Consider the following 15,315-nt stretch of genomic DNA (forward strand, 5'->3'; position numbering starts at 1 on the left):
AATTTGGAATAGAAGATTAGAAGGGTAAAGTAGAAGGAATAAAATGTTGAAATATGCCACAATTCATGGGATTTTAGCACCTCTTTCCTTATCTAATAACTGCTCAGCACAATGGGTGAAGTTGTTAGGGTACTTAGGGTACTTATCACTGTCTTGTGACTTTATGTGGAAAAGTCTGGCTGGATGTGTACACAGTGTTTCTTTGAATTTTTGCCACAGGCTGAATAATGTGTGCAGTGACATCACTTGCCATTTGCAGATCTGACCAGTCATCATGGAGGTCTGGCTAGGAGCCTGTAGCTCAATATGCTAAGGGCATGTTCACAGGTGGCTTTCTTACCCTAAGGAGGGAGGACATTTTCAGCACCTTCAGAGGAGTCATTTGCAGCTCTTACTGTAAAAATTTGTGGTGGTTGGAACCCTTTGGAAACTACGTGTCTAAACAGACTCAAGGGCAGTGAATGTGTACTGGGAAGAGTACATACAACCATATTTGGGGTGGGGACTGTGCTGCAGATGTGAGGGGAACCACGTGCTGATGTGATTTGGTTTCACGGTAGTCTTGGTCTTACTTGGTTTCCCTGTGATGCTTCCTTTCTACTTGTTACCAAAACGTGTTTTGGAACATCTGGAAGATGCTGGGGGTAAGGGTAAAATTTCTGAGTGTAACTTCTGGCAGGCAATATGAGCTAACAAGTTGCCATAGAATAAACAGCCATAGAATAAATAAATAAATAAAAAGAGCATCAAACCCATAGAAACATAAAGAAATTAACAGTCTGAAGAACTCTCAAAACATCATTAATGTTTTGCAATATATTCTTCTGTAGGCAGCTCTTTTTGCACTCCAGATGTTGTTTGAGGAAGAGTATGCTTCCCGACCCATATTTGTAAGTATATTTCAATATTTTACATATCCTTAAGCTTCATTTGTGAACTAGCTGAGATGGCAGTTGATTAAAGTGCTTTGAAGTGAAGGAAATGAGTTTATTTGAAATGTACTTTTTTCCACATGATTGTGAAAATAAAACCTTTTACAGTTTTGTCAAATCAGCCTTGGATAGCTCTGTTCAGCATATCAAGCTGTAGTCTAAGGAGTGACTTGATTCCAGTGTGTATTCATTCTGTGTGTTTCCACAAGAAAAGATCTAATTATGGGGTTTTTTTCAGGCCTGCTGTCTTGAGGGCAGTAGGAACCAGTGCTTCAAGGAGGAGATTAAGCAAATTCTGACATACTTTCAAATAGAATGAGTGTCCATTTGAAGTCAGAAAAGTCTGTCTTACTCCATATTCTTTTCTGATGTTTGTTTTTCTAATAGTTGCTGCTCATGAATGCATTGGAAGAAATACAGAAAATGAATAAGATTGTTTTCAAAGTTCTGATGTATTCTTCCAGTTTTCTACACTTGCAGTCCAGGCTTTCTGATTTGCAGTTGGTGTCTGTAGGCTTTTGTTGAATTCCTTCCTTGCATTTGTGTTCAAACCTCTGTGGGACCCAAGCATCTACAAAATAATCTGCCAGTAACTTTCACAGTTCATGAATGTGCTGGTTTGAAAGTTTGCTTACTTTTGGCCCATCCACCTGATAACTTCTATTGTGTCTTGTCATTTATCTCTTGAGAATGATAATGAGCAGCTGTTCTATGTTCCCTTTGCTGCATAGTCATGGCATTTGTAGTCCTTTGTGAGAGCCTCCTTTAGTCATCTTTTTTTCAGCCTGATGAGTCCACTTCTATTTAGCTGTTCTGTTTGGTTCATTCATTATTGTCCCATTTTTGTTTTCTATTTCCTCAAGTCAGAATGGAATGGCAATAGAACACAGCATTCAAAGTGCAGATGTCAGGGATTATGTGATAGCCTAGTGATGTGCTCTGCCTTTTCCATTTTTTTCTTTGTAGTTTCTGATATTTTGCTTCTCTGCTAGTGAGCTTGGAAATTTCATTCATAAAAGTCTCTTTTGTTACTTAATTTAGCTTCAAGAGCAGTAAAGACTGGTTTGGAGGTGTCATTGTGTAGAACTTCTGTGTTTACAACTTTGTACTTGGCCAGTTAGCACAGGGAGTTTTTTGAGTTGGCATTTTGTCGTCATTGCTCTGAACAGAGTGGTCCTTGAGCCTGATTCCTTATTCTTTGTTCCCTCTTCAGTTATCCTGGGAAGTTACAACCCTTAGCACAGCTTTCTAAGATTCCACTGATCACCTTTCTTGACTGAGTACTTTGAAGGCAGGAAGTGGCATCAATATGAAAGCATGCTTTGGAGTAAATAGTGGATTTATTTTTGCACGGAGTCTTCTAAACCCATTCCATCTTCTGGAAAAAAAGGCTTTTAGACCTGGTGTTGGAGTGTAGGAATGGTACTCTGCAAACCAGTGCCCTCACTGAGATTCTCCAAAGCATGCACTGCATTTTTTGCTCCCCCACTTTCTTCCCCTCTCTCTTTCCCTGCGGCAGGAGGGAGAGGAGAAGTGGAAGCCCAGAAGGCAAAGATCAGTGGTTGAGGTATGAACAGTTTATTGGAAACAGCAATAAGAAAAGGAACAGTAACAGCAACAATATTGATGACAAAAGTGTATACAAGAGTGAGTGACTCACATGCAAAGATGCTCACCTTGGAGCTCAACCTGACTGCAGCCGCGCAGCTGCTCCCTCTGGCTTGGGACTGGCGTCTACCAAGTCTCCGGCTCAGAACTGGCTTGGAGCTGGTATTACCCTGTCCCACTGGAAGGAGCCCCTTCTCACTGGAGAGTCTCCCTTCTCCCACACCTGATAATGATGTGGTATAACCTCTGTGGTCCTGGCAATGATGTGCTATAACCTCTGGTGTCCTAGCCATGTCCCCTCCTAGCTTCTGCAAGAATTAACCTTATCCTGGCCAGGACCAGGACATCTGAGGAGCCTTTCCTGGCTCATCCAGATGCCTCCCAAATTCTTGACTTCTTAGTTGAGGTCAAGATATTATTTGCACATCTCTCTGTATACTGCTTAAGAAGTGTGATTATACAGGTTAAAACTTATACTTCACTACTAAGTTGCAACATTTGATGTTCCCTTGTGGTGAAAGGAGTTACTTGTTAAAGTCAGACCTACCTCCACCAAACACTTAATAGCAGTCCTGAGACCTGAAATAGCTGAAGTGAGGAGAAGGTGACCACTGAGTGCCACCTAAACAAAAAACCCCTGTGGGCTGTTTCAGAGACTGCCATCAGAATGATACCATGGTACTCATGCTACCTGGCTGCTGGATGGTTCAGAGTGGTTTTCTCTCTTTTCTTTTGTTTTCTTTCTTCCCCCCTGAGGAAGTGAAGCATGGACAGAACAACTCTCCAGCTAGTTAAAGTTGAAAAGATGGGTATTTATTACAGCTCCAGAAGCATTGGGAATCTTTCCCAAAGACATGCACGAGGAGTTGGAGACTCCTGCTCTCTATTTATACAGAAAAGGTTTTACATATCTGAGTGGTTTCTAAGGATGCATAATACATAATCATTATCTGCCCACTTTGTATTATAATCAGCTGAATATCCATTATGGCCACGCAATTGTCCTCTTTAATTGGGTCGGTGGGCTTCTGGGGAGGAAGTAAGACATCTTCCTCATGGTAAACTCTTCACCTGTGTCAAGCTGGCAGGGCTCCTTGATTTGCTGGTCGCAGTCCAAACCTGCTCTCATTCTTACAAGTCCTTAGTATTTATGGCTTATGCACTCTTACAATACTTCATATATCACTTGTCATTCCCAACCTTGTTTCAGGTATTCCCACCTGGTATCGATTGATTTTCTTGTTAAGCTCTAATCACAGTATATGATCTTTGCTAACTACATTTCTGACTTAACCCCTTAACTCAGAGTGGGGAGAGAGGGAAAGACAAAAACCTTTAACCAGTCTTCTTTCTCCTGGAAAAATATTTAAACATTTATATGGTGAAAAGGGTTTAATTTTTCTGTTTGAGTTGTGCCTTATCACTTTGAGTGGAGCACAGGTGAATAATAGCAGTTCATCCACTTTAATTTTCCATTCTATTGTGCATTTAATTCTTCTTTCTCTGTGTTCAATTGATATTTAGGTTTCTGGAACTATTGTGGATAAGAGTGGGCGTACTCTCTCTGGCCAGACAGGGGAGGCATTTGTCATTAGTGTTTCCCACAGTAAGCCACTTTGGTAAGGAAATGTATTGTTCATTCTCATAGTTAATTAGTTGTAGATTGTAATTCTTTTCTATTTTAACCCTTGCTTGCAGCTAAATGGAAGCTATACAAATTGTAATCATACGTAATCATGTGCATTGCTAATGTGTTTTTTTATCATTCCCTCAACAGAAATTATGTTACCAAAGAAAGCTGAATTTTTAATTCATTGCTTTAAATAATCAGAGGATTTGTGCTTACACTGAAATCACAATTAGGTCAAAATCTGAAACTGTAGTTAGCCATCTCCTACTGTCTTGGGCTGTGCAAGGAGCCAATCCCTGGTACAGGCAGGACTTGTCTCTCTTAGAGGAAAGCAGTGCCATCTGAGAGTGTTTTAGGGTGTCTTGAAAGAGCAAAGCATAAAATGCAATTGCAGTGTTCTTTTTACTGAACTCTTAGAAGAATGTGCCCTGAGTGATTATCTCAAGGATGTGCGTGGTTTTTTTGAGAGCTTCTGATGCCTCCATTTATTTTAATTCTTTTCTCTCCAGGCAGAAAAGTTCAAATAAATGTGAGGTTAAGATCTGTGCAAATTGTTAATATGTCAGATTTGGTCATTGTGCAAGGTTTTGCATGTTTATTTAAATACCATCCTCTGGTTATCTACTCTTCTGTGTTGCTTTACCCTGTTCTACCTCCTTGTCTTCACTTCCTTCTTTACCTTTTTTCATTCTCAGGCTGGGTCTCTTCACACAAAATCCAGAAATAGATGTTTTTTTCTTAGAATATTCTAATTGAAAGCACTTAGTTCGCTGTTAGTAGTGCACACCATGCACATTATGATGAGCCATTGTTTGTTTTTACAACAAAATTTCAGCTAAACCACGCAATCTGTCATCTCAGTGATGCAGAAGCAGAAGACTGCATTCACAGTTTTCCTGACTGCCCTTGAGGCTCCACTTTCCCAGACCAGACGGTGGTCCAGAAGTAACATATGGAGCCTCTTGGAACAGGGTGGTAGTTGACTTCTTCTCTCAGCATCACGGCCTCGTGATCCATATTTGGCATGAGTCTGTCTCAGATAATTTTGCTCTAACTTTCTTGCTTCTGAAGAAGAGAGAAGGGCACTGGAGCAGAAATCAAGAATTTAATAAAGCATATTTCATAAAAGCTGTCTCATGGATCTCAATGTTTAAGGCCTGTTTCTCATTTGTGAAAAGGCTACTATGCAGCACTGTAGCAGAAGGGTTTTAGTGGTTGGAACAGATTGCGTTTAATGTTGTTTCTGTGGCCAAATTGGTGCAGAGTGGTTTTAGGGTTGTGAAAAAGCTGATTAATGGTAGGATCCTAGGAATCGTGTTATACATGTTCATGTGTTTCTGTTTGGGTTGTGTATGCCCTGATTAGGGTGATGTGTCATCCTTAATTCAGTTTGGTTTGGACCCCACCCTTAAAAATGTGTACTTTGTGTTTGGATTGGGGAAGTGGTAGCTGAGAAACTCATGAGCTGTACTTAACTGCTGAAAGATGCTCAGACGTGTTGTTTCAGATCCTATGATTGTTTCTACTGTGGCAGCATTAAGAAGACATACGCTGCGTTTTGGGCCATAATGTGGATTTGTTCTGGTCCCGAGGGGCTCTGTAGCCTTATCTTTCACAGGAGTTGATGTATGACTGGTGTGGAGAAATGAGCAAGAGAGAGAGGTGATGTTTAAGATGGGTGTGTGATGGTTATTACCCTAGGGTAGCAGTGACAGAATATCAGCTATTTGCCTCAAGGCTGCTGGCTTTTATGGCATGGTTAGCAGTTTGCTTTCCTCAAATGTTTTCTTGCGTGATGCTGTGAGGAGATGATACTGGCCACATGAGCTACTTTTTGTTTCTGAATAAATGTGCATGTCTTTGGTACAGTTCTGAGATAAGTAATGCTTGGATTGTGTCATGCTCATGAATATACTTGTCAGCAACTCCTGTAATGGGTAATAATTCAGGCAGTTTGGAGTGCGGGGAGTATGAGCTGGAAGCTAGTAAATTGAGTGACTTAAGAGTAGGAAATACGCTGCATTTGTCTGCATTTGATAAGGGCAGTCTTGCTAACTGTTCTGGACTTGCTCTGCTTTGAAAATATTAAGTGGGGGGAGCCCATACTTTGAAATGAATTCCAGAACCTCATTGCTGTAATAAATTGTGTATTCCTTGGGCTTGCTATTTGTACCCAGGGAATCTGTATGATGGATTTAAAGATACATAAACATCAGATCTTGAAGTGAGAAAAAAAAGATTATTTTCAAAATTTTCTGGCTAGTTTAAGATGTATTGGAGAAAGCACTTTGGAGGTAGAAGTTGCTGTTTAAAAAACATATACACAAATACCCTCCCCCCTCAAACACCAAACCAAACTAAAAATACAACCAAACCCTTACTGTCTCATCCCTAAGTTATTGGGAGAAGGGGTTTGTGTGTTATTTGATCTTGATCTGTGACTGTGATATTCAAAATCCTTAGTTTGGATGTTGCTGTGAGCCCCTCAGATTTCAACAATTTTTCATTCTGTTCAACAAGTAAATCTGACTGCAATTGCTACTACTTATAGAGTTACCAATGCCCTGCCTACTGCTTGGAAACAGGAGAAAAGTCAAGAACTATTTTATGCTCCCAGTCTTGTGCAGGGCTTTTCTGCTTTAGACCTCTGTGAACCTAAGTGGGCATACAGGCCCTTCATTAGCTCGGCTGCCTGTGGAGCTCAGTCAGCTGAGAGATGTGGCTGTTGTGCATTCCTGTTTCAGTGGATTAGCTTGCATCCTCCCTGAGACTGTTATTTCAGGAAAGGAGAAACCTTTTTTATGTCTTCCTCTTCCAGCAGCTCTGTGAACACCTTCTGAGTTCTGCAGTGCTCACAAGGGGTTTTCTAGAATGATGCAGAAAGATCATGGAAACATGTAAAAGATATCTCACATACTTTCTGCAAGAGAAATTTCTGTATTTAATACAAATGGAGATATTTTGAGTGCAAGTCTCATTTATCTATCTGCCATTGAATGAAAGAAAATATGATTATATCTCATATAGTAGTAAAGTTGTTTAGAAACTTATTAATGGAAAAATTCTTCTGCTGTAGTGCTGTCTTGGTTAGTAAGAAGTAGCACATTCAGTTGCTCAAGCTTAGTGCTGCCATGAGGCTTCTTGTGGGAGGGACTTGCTCTGTTCCAAAGTTGACAAAATTTATCTATAATTTGTAAAGGAAATGATGAATTAGCAGCTTGAAGCAGGTCTTGCCTTTTCGACCTTTTTTTCATACTTTTTCCTGTAGCACAAGACTTCTTTCCCATCTGCCATTCTCATTCCACTTGTTCTCTCTCTTACCTAGAAAACAGAGCCGTCGTGTTGCTGCAGTTGCTGTCAAAATGCTGCCACTTTCCTCCTGGATTTTGAAATGAAATCTTGATTTATTGTTCCCAGTTCAATTCAGCCCAGCTCCCTTCCCTCTTGTGCTTTTCTTCCATCTGGGGGTTCTCCTTTTGCACAGTCATGCTGTATTGATGATGATGATTAAAGAAATTGGAGATCAGGTTGGTTTTGTTTTAGATGATTGTGGGAATTAGCAGTTGCCAGCACTAACATTTATCTGTTCTGTGTGTAAAAGGTGTTTTTACTTCAACATAATTTTTGAAAATTTATTTTCCAGTATTGGCTTAAATTGTGCTTTAGGGGCAGTTGAAATGCGTCCATTCATTGAAACAATTGGAAAATGTACAAGCGCCTACATCATCTGTTACCCCAACGCAGGTGTGTTGGTGCCCATGTTCCTATGCTTACAGGCACATGAAGTGTAGCTAACCTGTTCCATCTCATTAGCAACAATAGAATTGAAGTAGCTTAAAAAGATGATTGATTTTACTATTAAAAAGAAAGTAAGAATATTTTAAACTGCTGGAAGTAACTGTTGTTCTGTGACAATGAATCCAGAATGCTTTCTTGCATAATTAATAATCTGCTGAGTAGTGATTGCAAGGGTGATGAGGCATTTTAGTCCTCATACAATTGTAGCAGTACAATGTGCCTTTTGTGAAATATAGTTCTGTTGTTTTGGACTTTAAACAAATTCTAATACTAAACAAAAATTATGTTTTAAGGTCTTCCCAATACTTTTGGTGGTTATGATGAAACTCCAGAAGTGACTGCCAAGCATATAAAGGTATAAAATACTTCTGATTATGTGACATCTGATATACTAGTAGACAAGAGCTCTGCTTGTATCCTGTGCATACTTGTTACAATATCGGGGATGGATTTTTTTTCCCTCAGATACTCTGTATGTCATTTGGATTGTTTATAGACAATTTGCTCAATGACAGTGATTTGAAGTATCACACTAGGAAAACTACTTAGGAAACTGGAAACCTTAATTACTTCTATGTGCTAACTTAAGGTTTCCTGCTGCTTGATCTGTGCATTTTACTCATTGCACTCCTGTGTTCTTACTGTTCTATTTGGGAATTGTTCGAAAAGCTGAGTGGTGGTTATGAACTTGGCACAATTTTACAGAGAGTGTGTATGGAACTGCTGATGTTGGGCGTGTTCCAGTGCAGAGTGTCATTCCCCATGCCACTGGATCTGTGTAGGACAAAACTGTGTCTGGCCAGTTTCAAATGTAGTCTCTTGAAATTACCAGTTGAAATTGCTGGTTAGCCTCGGGAATCTAATCTCAAAACAAATCCTAAAGAGACAATATAGTGCAAATTGTTTTTTTAATTTAGTGTTTTTCTTCTGAGCTTCCTGAATTGCTTCACATGTGGAGAAAAACAAATAAATAAATGTATGTATAACATAGCTGTAATAACTCTGAACAAAATGTTCCTTCCTCTTACAGAATTTTGCTTTGGATGGTTTGGTCAACATAGTTGGAGGTTGCTGTGGTACCACACCAGCACATATCAGGTACTTCATGTGCTACAGCTCTGGACTGCAAAGTAAATTTAAGTGCTGCTCCTCTGGCACAATATTCCATGGCTTGTCTTAGAGTTTCCTGAAAAGATGGATCACTTGAATGCCAATAGCAGCAATATATGAAGTGAGAACAACCTGTTCATATCATGAAGAATGAGTGGAAGTGTGGTTCAGACAAGGATTAAACCTCTTTGGTTTTGTCACCTAAAATTGTTCTGGAATTACTTCTCCCTCTCTAATGATGAATAGAATAGACTTCTTATTCTCTCCTTTATTGTGCTGTATCTTCTTTCTCTTTTTTTTGCAATCTTAGCCACAAGGTGAAACTTAAGGTTTCCTTTGATGGTAGATGGAAGAAAGGGATGTGTGTGTGTTTGTTGGGGAAATTCCTAAACAGAAGTTCTATGAATGCTGTACAGCTGGTAGTTCTATGAATGCTGTATAGCTGTCCTGGCTAGTAAGAAGGAGCATTTGATGTCTTTGTCTCTGCAAGTAGGTCAGTGGGAAAGCCTCCTTTTTTCACCTAAACTTGAAAAAGAAAGGGCTGTTGTGATTAATTTTTACCCTGATATAAACTGGGAAGAGGTCACATGTAAATATGTAGAGGACACTGTGTGTCAGTCCTGAGTAGTGTGAAGAGAACATGAATGTGAACAGCATGAGTCATTCTGGCATCTGAGAAATGTGTCTCAGTACAGAGCAATGTTTGTCCCTTGAGTTTTTTGGTTTTTTTTGTGGAGGGTGATTGGGTTTTTTTGTTTTGCTTTTGTTTGTTTTTATTTGTTTGGGCTTGTTTTTTGTTTGTTTTGTTTGCATGTGATTTTGTGGGATATTTTTTTTTGGTTGATTGGTTTTGGTATTTCAGTCATTAGCAGTTGCTCAGCTCAGCAAGTCATGAATAGGGTAAGAGTCAGTGTGGCTGAGCACTGATTCAGAAATCCTTCAACTGTCCCATTGTATCTCATTCTGTACTTTAAAAACCTCCAGCATTGTATATTTCCTGCAAATAGCTATGTTAGAATCTTCTGGGAGTATGTTTTTGCCTTTGGCCTCACAAAGTGAAACTACATAATTAGTCTTGTCTCTACAGGGCTAAATTGGAAATGTAGCCATATGTCTAGTGTATATGCTGTTTGGGTCTTGTCTGGAGTAATTTAATTTTAATTGAAAACTTTCTTATTTCTGTAACTCAGAAAAATTGCCGAAGCTGTGAAATTCTGTAAGCCTCGTGTTCTACCTTCTCTCTCTCAAGGATACATGCTGCTGTCAGGTAAAGTGTGTAACAGTTTAGTTTCATAACTAATGCGAGTTTCCTTTATAAATTTATTGGCTGTTTTCTGCTGATCAGAACAATGCTGGTGAACCTCTGGTTCTACCTGACTCCAGCAAGCTTATGGATGTGTAACTACATCTAAGTTTTACTGTTTTGCCTAAAGGAGTAGTAGAACATTTTTGCTGCCATCTTGTATAACATAATCTACTCTGCAAGTCTCAGACATGTTGTAAGGGTGAATGAGTATCTTTGTCTTCACTTTACAACAGGGAGGGTCAAACACAGGGAGACCAGGTAATTTGGCTACAGTTATTGGCAGAGCTGGGATGAGATCCTTGTACACCAGCTGTGTGAGGGCTGTCCTGTCTCACCTCAGATGCTTATTCAGTCACTGGGACTGTGTTCCAGCAATACATCCAGGCTAGAACATGTTTTGTTTGTATGTTCCATACTTTAGGCATTCTTTTAAGCCTTTGAGCCATGTACCTGAATAAAACAGTACCATCTTTTCAGTCTGGCATTTTAACTTCAGGTCAAATCAGTTTAGCATAAATAAAATATATCATGGTTGGCCTGTGATGTCATGCCTTAGCTTATTTGGTTCTGCTGAAGAGTTTGTTTGCCTCTGCATTGCCTGCTACCCAAGGGCCCAACTGGCCTTGTTTCTCTGAACTAGGGTATGCGGTTATGAGCTGCCCTTGTTGGTCAGTCAATTCAGTGGGCTGTTGCTTCTCTCAGGGTGTCATGCATGAGGTAAAATAGTTGAAAGTTGAGAGGACATACACACAGTTGTCCAAAAAAATCATAGCTTAACTTCTGTATTGGAAAAGTTGGTTGTTATTTTTTGTGGGTCAGGTAAATTATTGACTGTCATTGAGGAAGAACAGAAAGATTTGGTGTATGTATTGGCAGCTGTTTCATTGCATTGCTTTGCTAGTTACTCATTAGAGCACTGATGTACTGAGAAGTCATTATGAGAGAGAGACTTTTATTTTACAGTTCAGAAAAGAGATTTTGTCTTTCTTACACAGTTTTTTCTTTTCTGTTTTAACAAATATGTTCAAAAATATCTTTTTAAGGTCTGGAGCCGTTCAGGATTGGGCCATACACCAACTTCGTTAATATTGGTGAACGCTGCAATGTTGCAGGATCACGGAAGTTTGCTAAACTCATCATGGCAGGCAACTATGAAGTATACCTATTGACAATAATCTCATATGAACAATAAACTTTCTAGCTGATGCTCTGATTTTCTATTGATTAATTACACTATTACTGTTTGTTTTGCTGGCACAAAGCACTATTCTACACCAGTTACAAGAGTAAGAAAATGTGGAGGGTTTATTTTTTCACTGTCCTTGTTTTTCTGCTTGCCAGCTACTAATAACTGTGAGAAGGGCTTTACAAGGACTTCTATTTTTTTTTTGACAAGTGTTATAGAAAACTTTTAATTTTTAATTATACAGCTGGTAATGGTTTAGAAAATGTCTTGGTCTGTGCTGCATGTAGGGGGTTGGTTTACAGAGAAGAGGGGGAAAAAGGTGGGTGTAATCCCCTCTTTCAAGTTATGAGGAACTTCTGACTTGGGATAGATTGTGGCACTGTGCAGCTCTCACTCTTTCTCCCCTTCCTCACTTCCCCAGTTGGGCTCAGCATTTTGATTACATCTAATTGGTGCCTACTTTGATCTCTGGCTCCAGCATGCTACATGAGCATTGGTACAGAAAAAGATGCTTAGAGGGTAATGGCTTTCTTGAAACTACTGCAGGGCAGAAATGAAGAGGCTGGAAGACTCATTCTTTACTGGTGTGAATTGATGCTGTAACATTGAAACAAATAGCAGAGTGACTTTTCTTGAGAGTTAAGTCTCTTTCCCAGAGTATAGTCTGATGTTACATCAAATCAGAATGAAAGCCTTAGTTGGTGTTTTTGAAGTCTGACTCTTAGGCTCATAGAAGTCATGAAGCACGTTAGGCTTATTAAACGAAGAGACCTTTAAACACAGGTTGTTAGGGACTCTGCAGAATGACAGAAGAGAGAAAGTGAACAGACATGGGTGTTCAGATATTTATCTAGGCTGGGGGAAAAGCTTTAGTTTTCTTTCTTAGCATTTGTGATTATTCTGCAGCTTGCAAAAATGTTGAAAAGCCTTTAAAAATTAAGTATCCTGTTACAAAACACCAGAGCTTGTAATGCAAGGCCCTTATTTCATACCATCACAGAGGCTGTATTTTCCTGTCATCTTGTGCAGACACAAGTCCATGTTACCATGCAAATCTTAAATTACGAAATTAAGCCTATGACCAACTTTCTACAGTTGGTGATGCTACCAGCACATCAGGTCTCTGATGTCATGTTCTGTAAACAAATTAATTATAGGTTTTCCGTATCAGCAACTTTTCTGTATTGTTGTACATTACAGACCATTTCCTTATTTTCTTACAGGATGCCTTGCAAATCTTTAAATTTTTGCCTGCATGCTTAGTTTGGAGAAATGAAATGTTATCCTGAGAATAAGTAGGATTTTTTTCTTCTCAATGTTGTTTTGGTTTTTGACTTTCTTCTTTAGGAAGCTCTGAGTGTAGCCAAATTGCAAGTTGAGATGGGGGCCCAGATTCTTGACATAAATATGGATGATGGGATGTTGGACGGCCCCACTGCAATGACCAGATTTTGTAACTTGATTTCATCGGAACCTGATATTGCCAAGGTTGTAATTGAGTCACAATAATGAACATGTTACTGACTTGCAAATTGCATGCTGGAGATGTTGATACCATTTCATTTAAAAACCAGTTTATGTGCTTAGGCAGGTGTATTTGTCCCCTGAGAGGAAGTGACACTGTAATAGGGAAGGCCTTTGGGTGAAATGGAGGCTTTTCTGTCTGTTTTCACATAAATATGTGCCAGTCCTTTTCACTGGCTAGAAAAGCTGAATGCAGGTTCATTCTGGAGCAGTTATAAGCCATAATGTATATGTTAGCAGTGCATAATGGTACTGCTTTCCACAAACCTTAAAGTTGCTATGGATATAGAATAGCTTTAAAAAAATAGTTCTGCAATGTGCTTTCTCTAAAAATGAGTATCTAAATCAGAAACACAAGATATTACAGGGAGAAGTAGAGATCTCTATATGATGGAGCTGCCATGGAAGCTCTTGAAATAAATTTGCTCTGAGTTTTGCATTTAAAATAAAATGAATCTCTGAATATAATGTGGAAACATTTATTCCTAAATGCTGATTAATGTTGTGTGCATTTTTATGTCCAAATGGACAAACAACACGTAGAACTGTAATTCCTAACTTCTGTGTATTCTCCTGGCTTACTGTTACTTCCAGGTGCCATTATGCATAGACTCCTCAAATTTTTCAGTGATTGAAGCAGGTTTGAAATGTTGCCAAGGGAAATGCATTGTAAACAGCATCAGTCTAAAGGAAGGTGAAGAAGACTTTCTGGCGAAAGCGAGGAAAATTAAATTGTATGGAGCAGCTGTGGTTGTTATGGCTTTTGATGAAGTGGGGCAGGTGAGTGTCACTTTAAAGGAGAGGTGTTTTTCTTCTGAAGTGTAAGACTTTCTTCCTCTTTTTCAATACAAAGTTGCTTTGTTTCCTTGACACAGTTGATTTAGAGATGTTCTGTATAACCTTAGCAGTTATGACCTTTGTTTTGACCCTGATTTGTAAGTATTTCTTGTGCTGCTCAAATGTTTGAAGAATCCATGTACTGATCTAAGCGGACCTCTGTTAGTTCAAGAGAGTCTCTTGCTATTCAGACGTGCTGAACTGTTCCTTCACAAAAGATATTTTTAGTTCAGAAACTGTCTCTTATGGGAGTGAAATCTTTGTGAATTAATTTAGTTATGTCGAAAATCACATATTAAGCTTTGCATAGGATGATGAAAAATTGGGTAGTGGGATTGCTTTTTATATGCTGAATGAAAACTCTGGGTATAAGGGTGGTGATACTTTAAATATAATATTCTTATGTATAATCCTTTTCTAATATTTGTGATGTTCACATTCTGTCTTGAGTCACTGGAGCTGTAAATGATTTCTGGAGAGTTTAATTTTTGTGTCGTCTATAAGTTTCATGTCAGAATTCTTTTTCTTCACTAGGCAACGGAAACAGAAACCAAGATTGCAGTCTGTTCCAGAGCTTATCATCTCCTTGTGGAAAAAGTGCACTTCAATCCAAATGATATAATATTTGACCCTAATATTTTGACCATAGGAACTGGAATGGAAGAACATAACCTTTATGCCATAAATTTTATCAATGCTACTAAAACCATAAAAGTGAGTTGTAAGGTTATTTTAAGTTGAAGTATATTGCTGAGATGACTTAAAACCCTAAACCCCCATAAAACAGAAAAAACACTGCACCCCCCTTCAGACAACAACAACAACAAAACACTGCTGAAAAATGTTACACATTTTGGCCTAGTGAGCAGGACTACTCTTCTGAAGTCCAGACATTCCCCAATATTGCTGTATTTCCAGCAGAACAACTTCAGATAGTTCTATAAATATATTTCAATCCATTTGCTGTACTGTAAATATACTGCCTTAATTAAATGAGGTAATGATCACATTTATGTGCAAGCTAGAAGGACCTCTTTAAAGGTGTGCAAAAAGTGCTTTTTTCAGTAAAATTCCTTTTTCCATGGAAGGCATTTGTTTGGCTACCTGACTTTTTATGTAGCCAAAATATGTGTAAAGAAGTATAGCAGTAAGGGACGTCACCTGCATGCAGCCAAGGAAACCCCACTGTTGTGTTTCACAAGACACCCTGATAGATGTGGAGATGCTCTGCCAGTAGCTGTCTGGGGGTGACACCCCACAGGCTGCTTTGTCACCACAGGGCTCCTGGAAGTAGAGCTGCACCCTTGAGTTTGGCTGCTCAGCTGCAGCCTGCTCCTGAGATGTGCAAGCAGGCAGACTGGCTGCTCCTGTTTCCAGAGGCGTG

General features: G+C 39.2%; 1 protein-coding gene across 1 annotated transcript in view; it reads left to right on the forward strand.

Annotated features, from left to right (window-relative positions):
* The window catches only part of MTR (5-methyltetrahydrofolate-homocysteine methyltransferase), a 51,556-nt gene that overhangs the window by 11,768 nt on the left and 24,473 nt on the right, over positions 1–15,315 (forward strand). Inside the window, exons 7-16 of the mRNA XM_058801766.1 lie at positions 831–890; positions 4,065–4,159; positions 7,814–7,914; positions 8,262–8,323; positions 8,999–9,066; positions 10,269–10,345; positions 11,428–11,540; positions 12,918–13,058; positions 13,689–13,874; positions 14,466–14,645. Coding sequence (XP_058657749.1) covers positions 831–890; positions 4,065–4,159; positions 7,814–7,914; positions 8,262–8,323; positions 8,999–9,066; positions 10,269–10,345; positions 11,428–11,540; positions 12,918–13,058; positions 13,689–13,874; positions 14,466–14,645 — 1,083 coding nt within the window. The remainder of the gene's footprint in view (positions 1–830; positions 891–4,064; positions 4,160–7,813; positions 7,915–8,261; positions 8,324–8,998; positions 9,067–10,268; positions 10,346–11,427; positions 11,541–12,917; positions 13,059–13,688; positions 13,875–14,465; positions 14,646–15,315) is intronic.

The sequence above is a fragment of the Ammospiza caudacuta genome, chromosome 3, assembly GCF_027887145.1.
Source record: "Ammospiza caudacuta isolate bAmmCau1 chromosome 3, bAmmCau1.pri, whole genome shotgun sequence".
Classification (NCBI taxonomy): Eukaryota; Metazoa; Chordata; class Aves; order Passeriformes; family Passerellidae; genus Ammospiza; species Ammospiza caudacuta.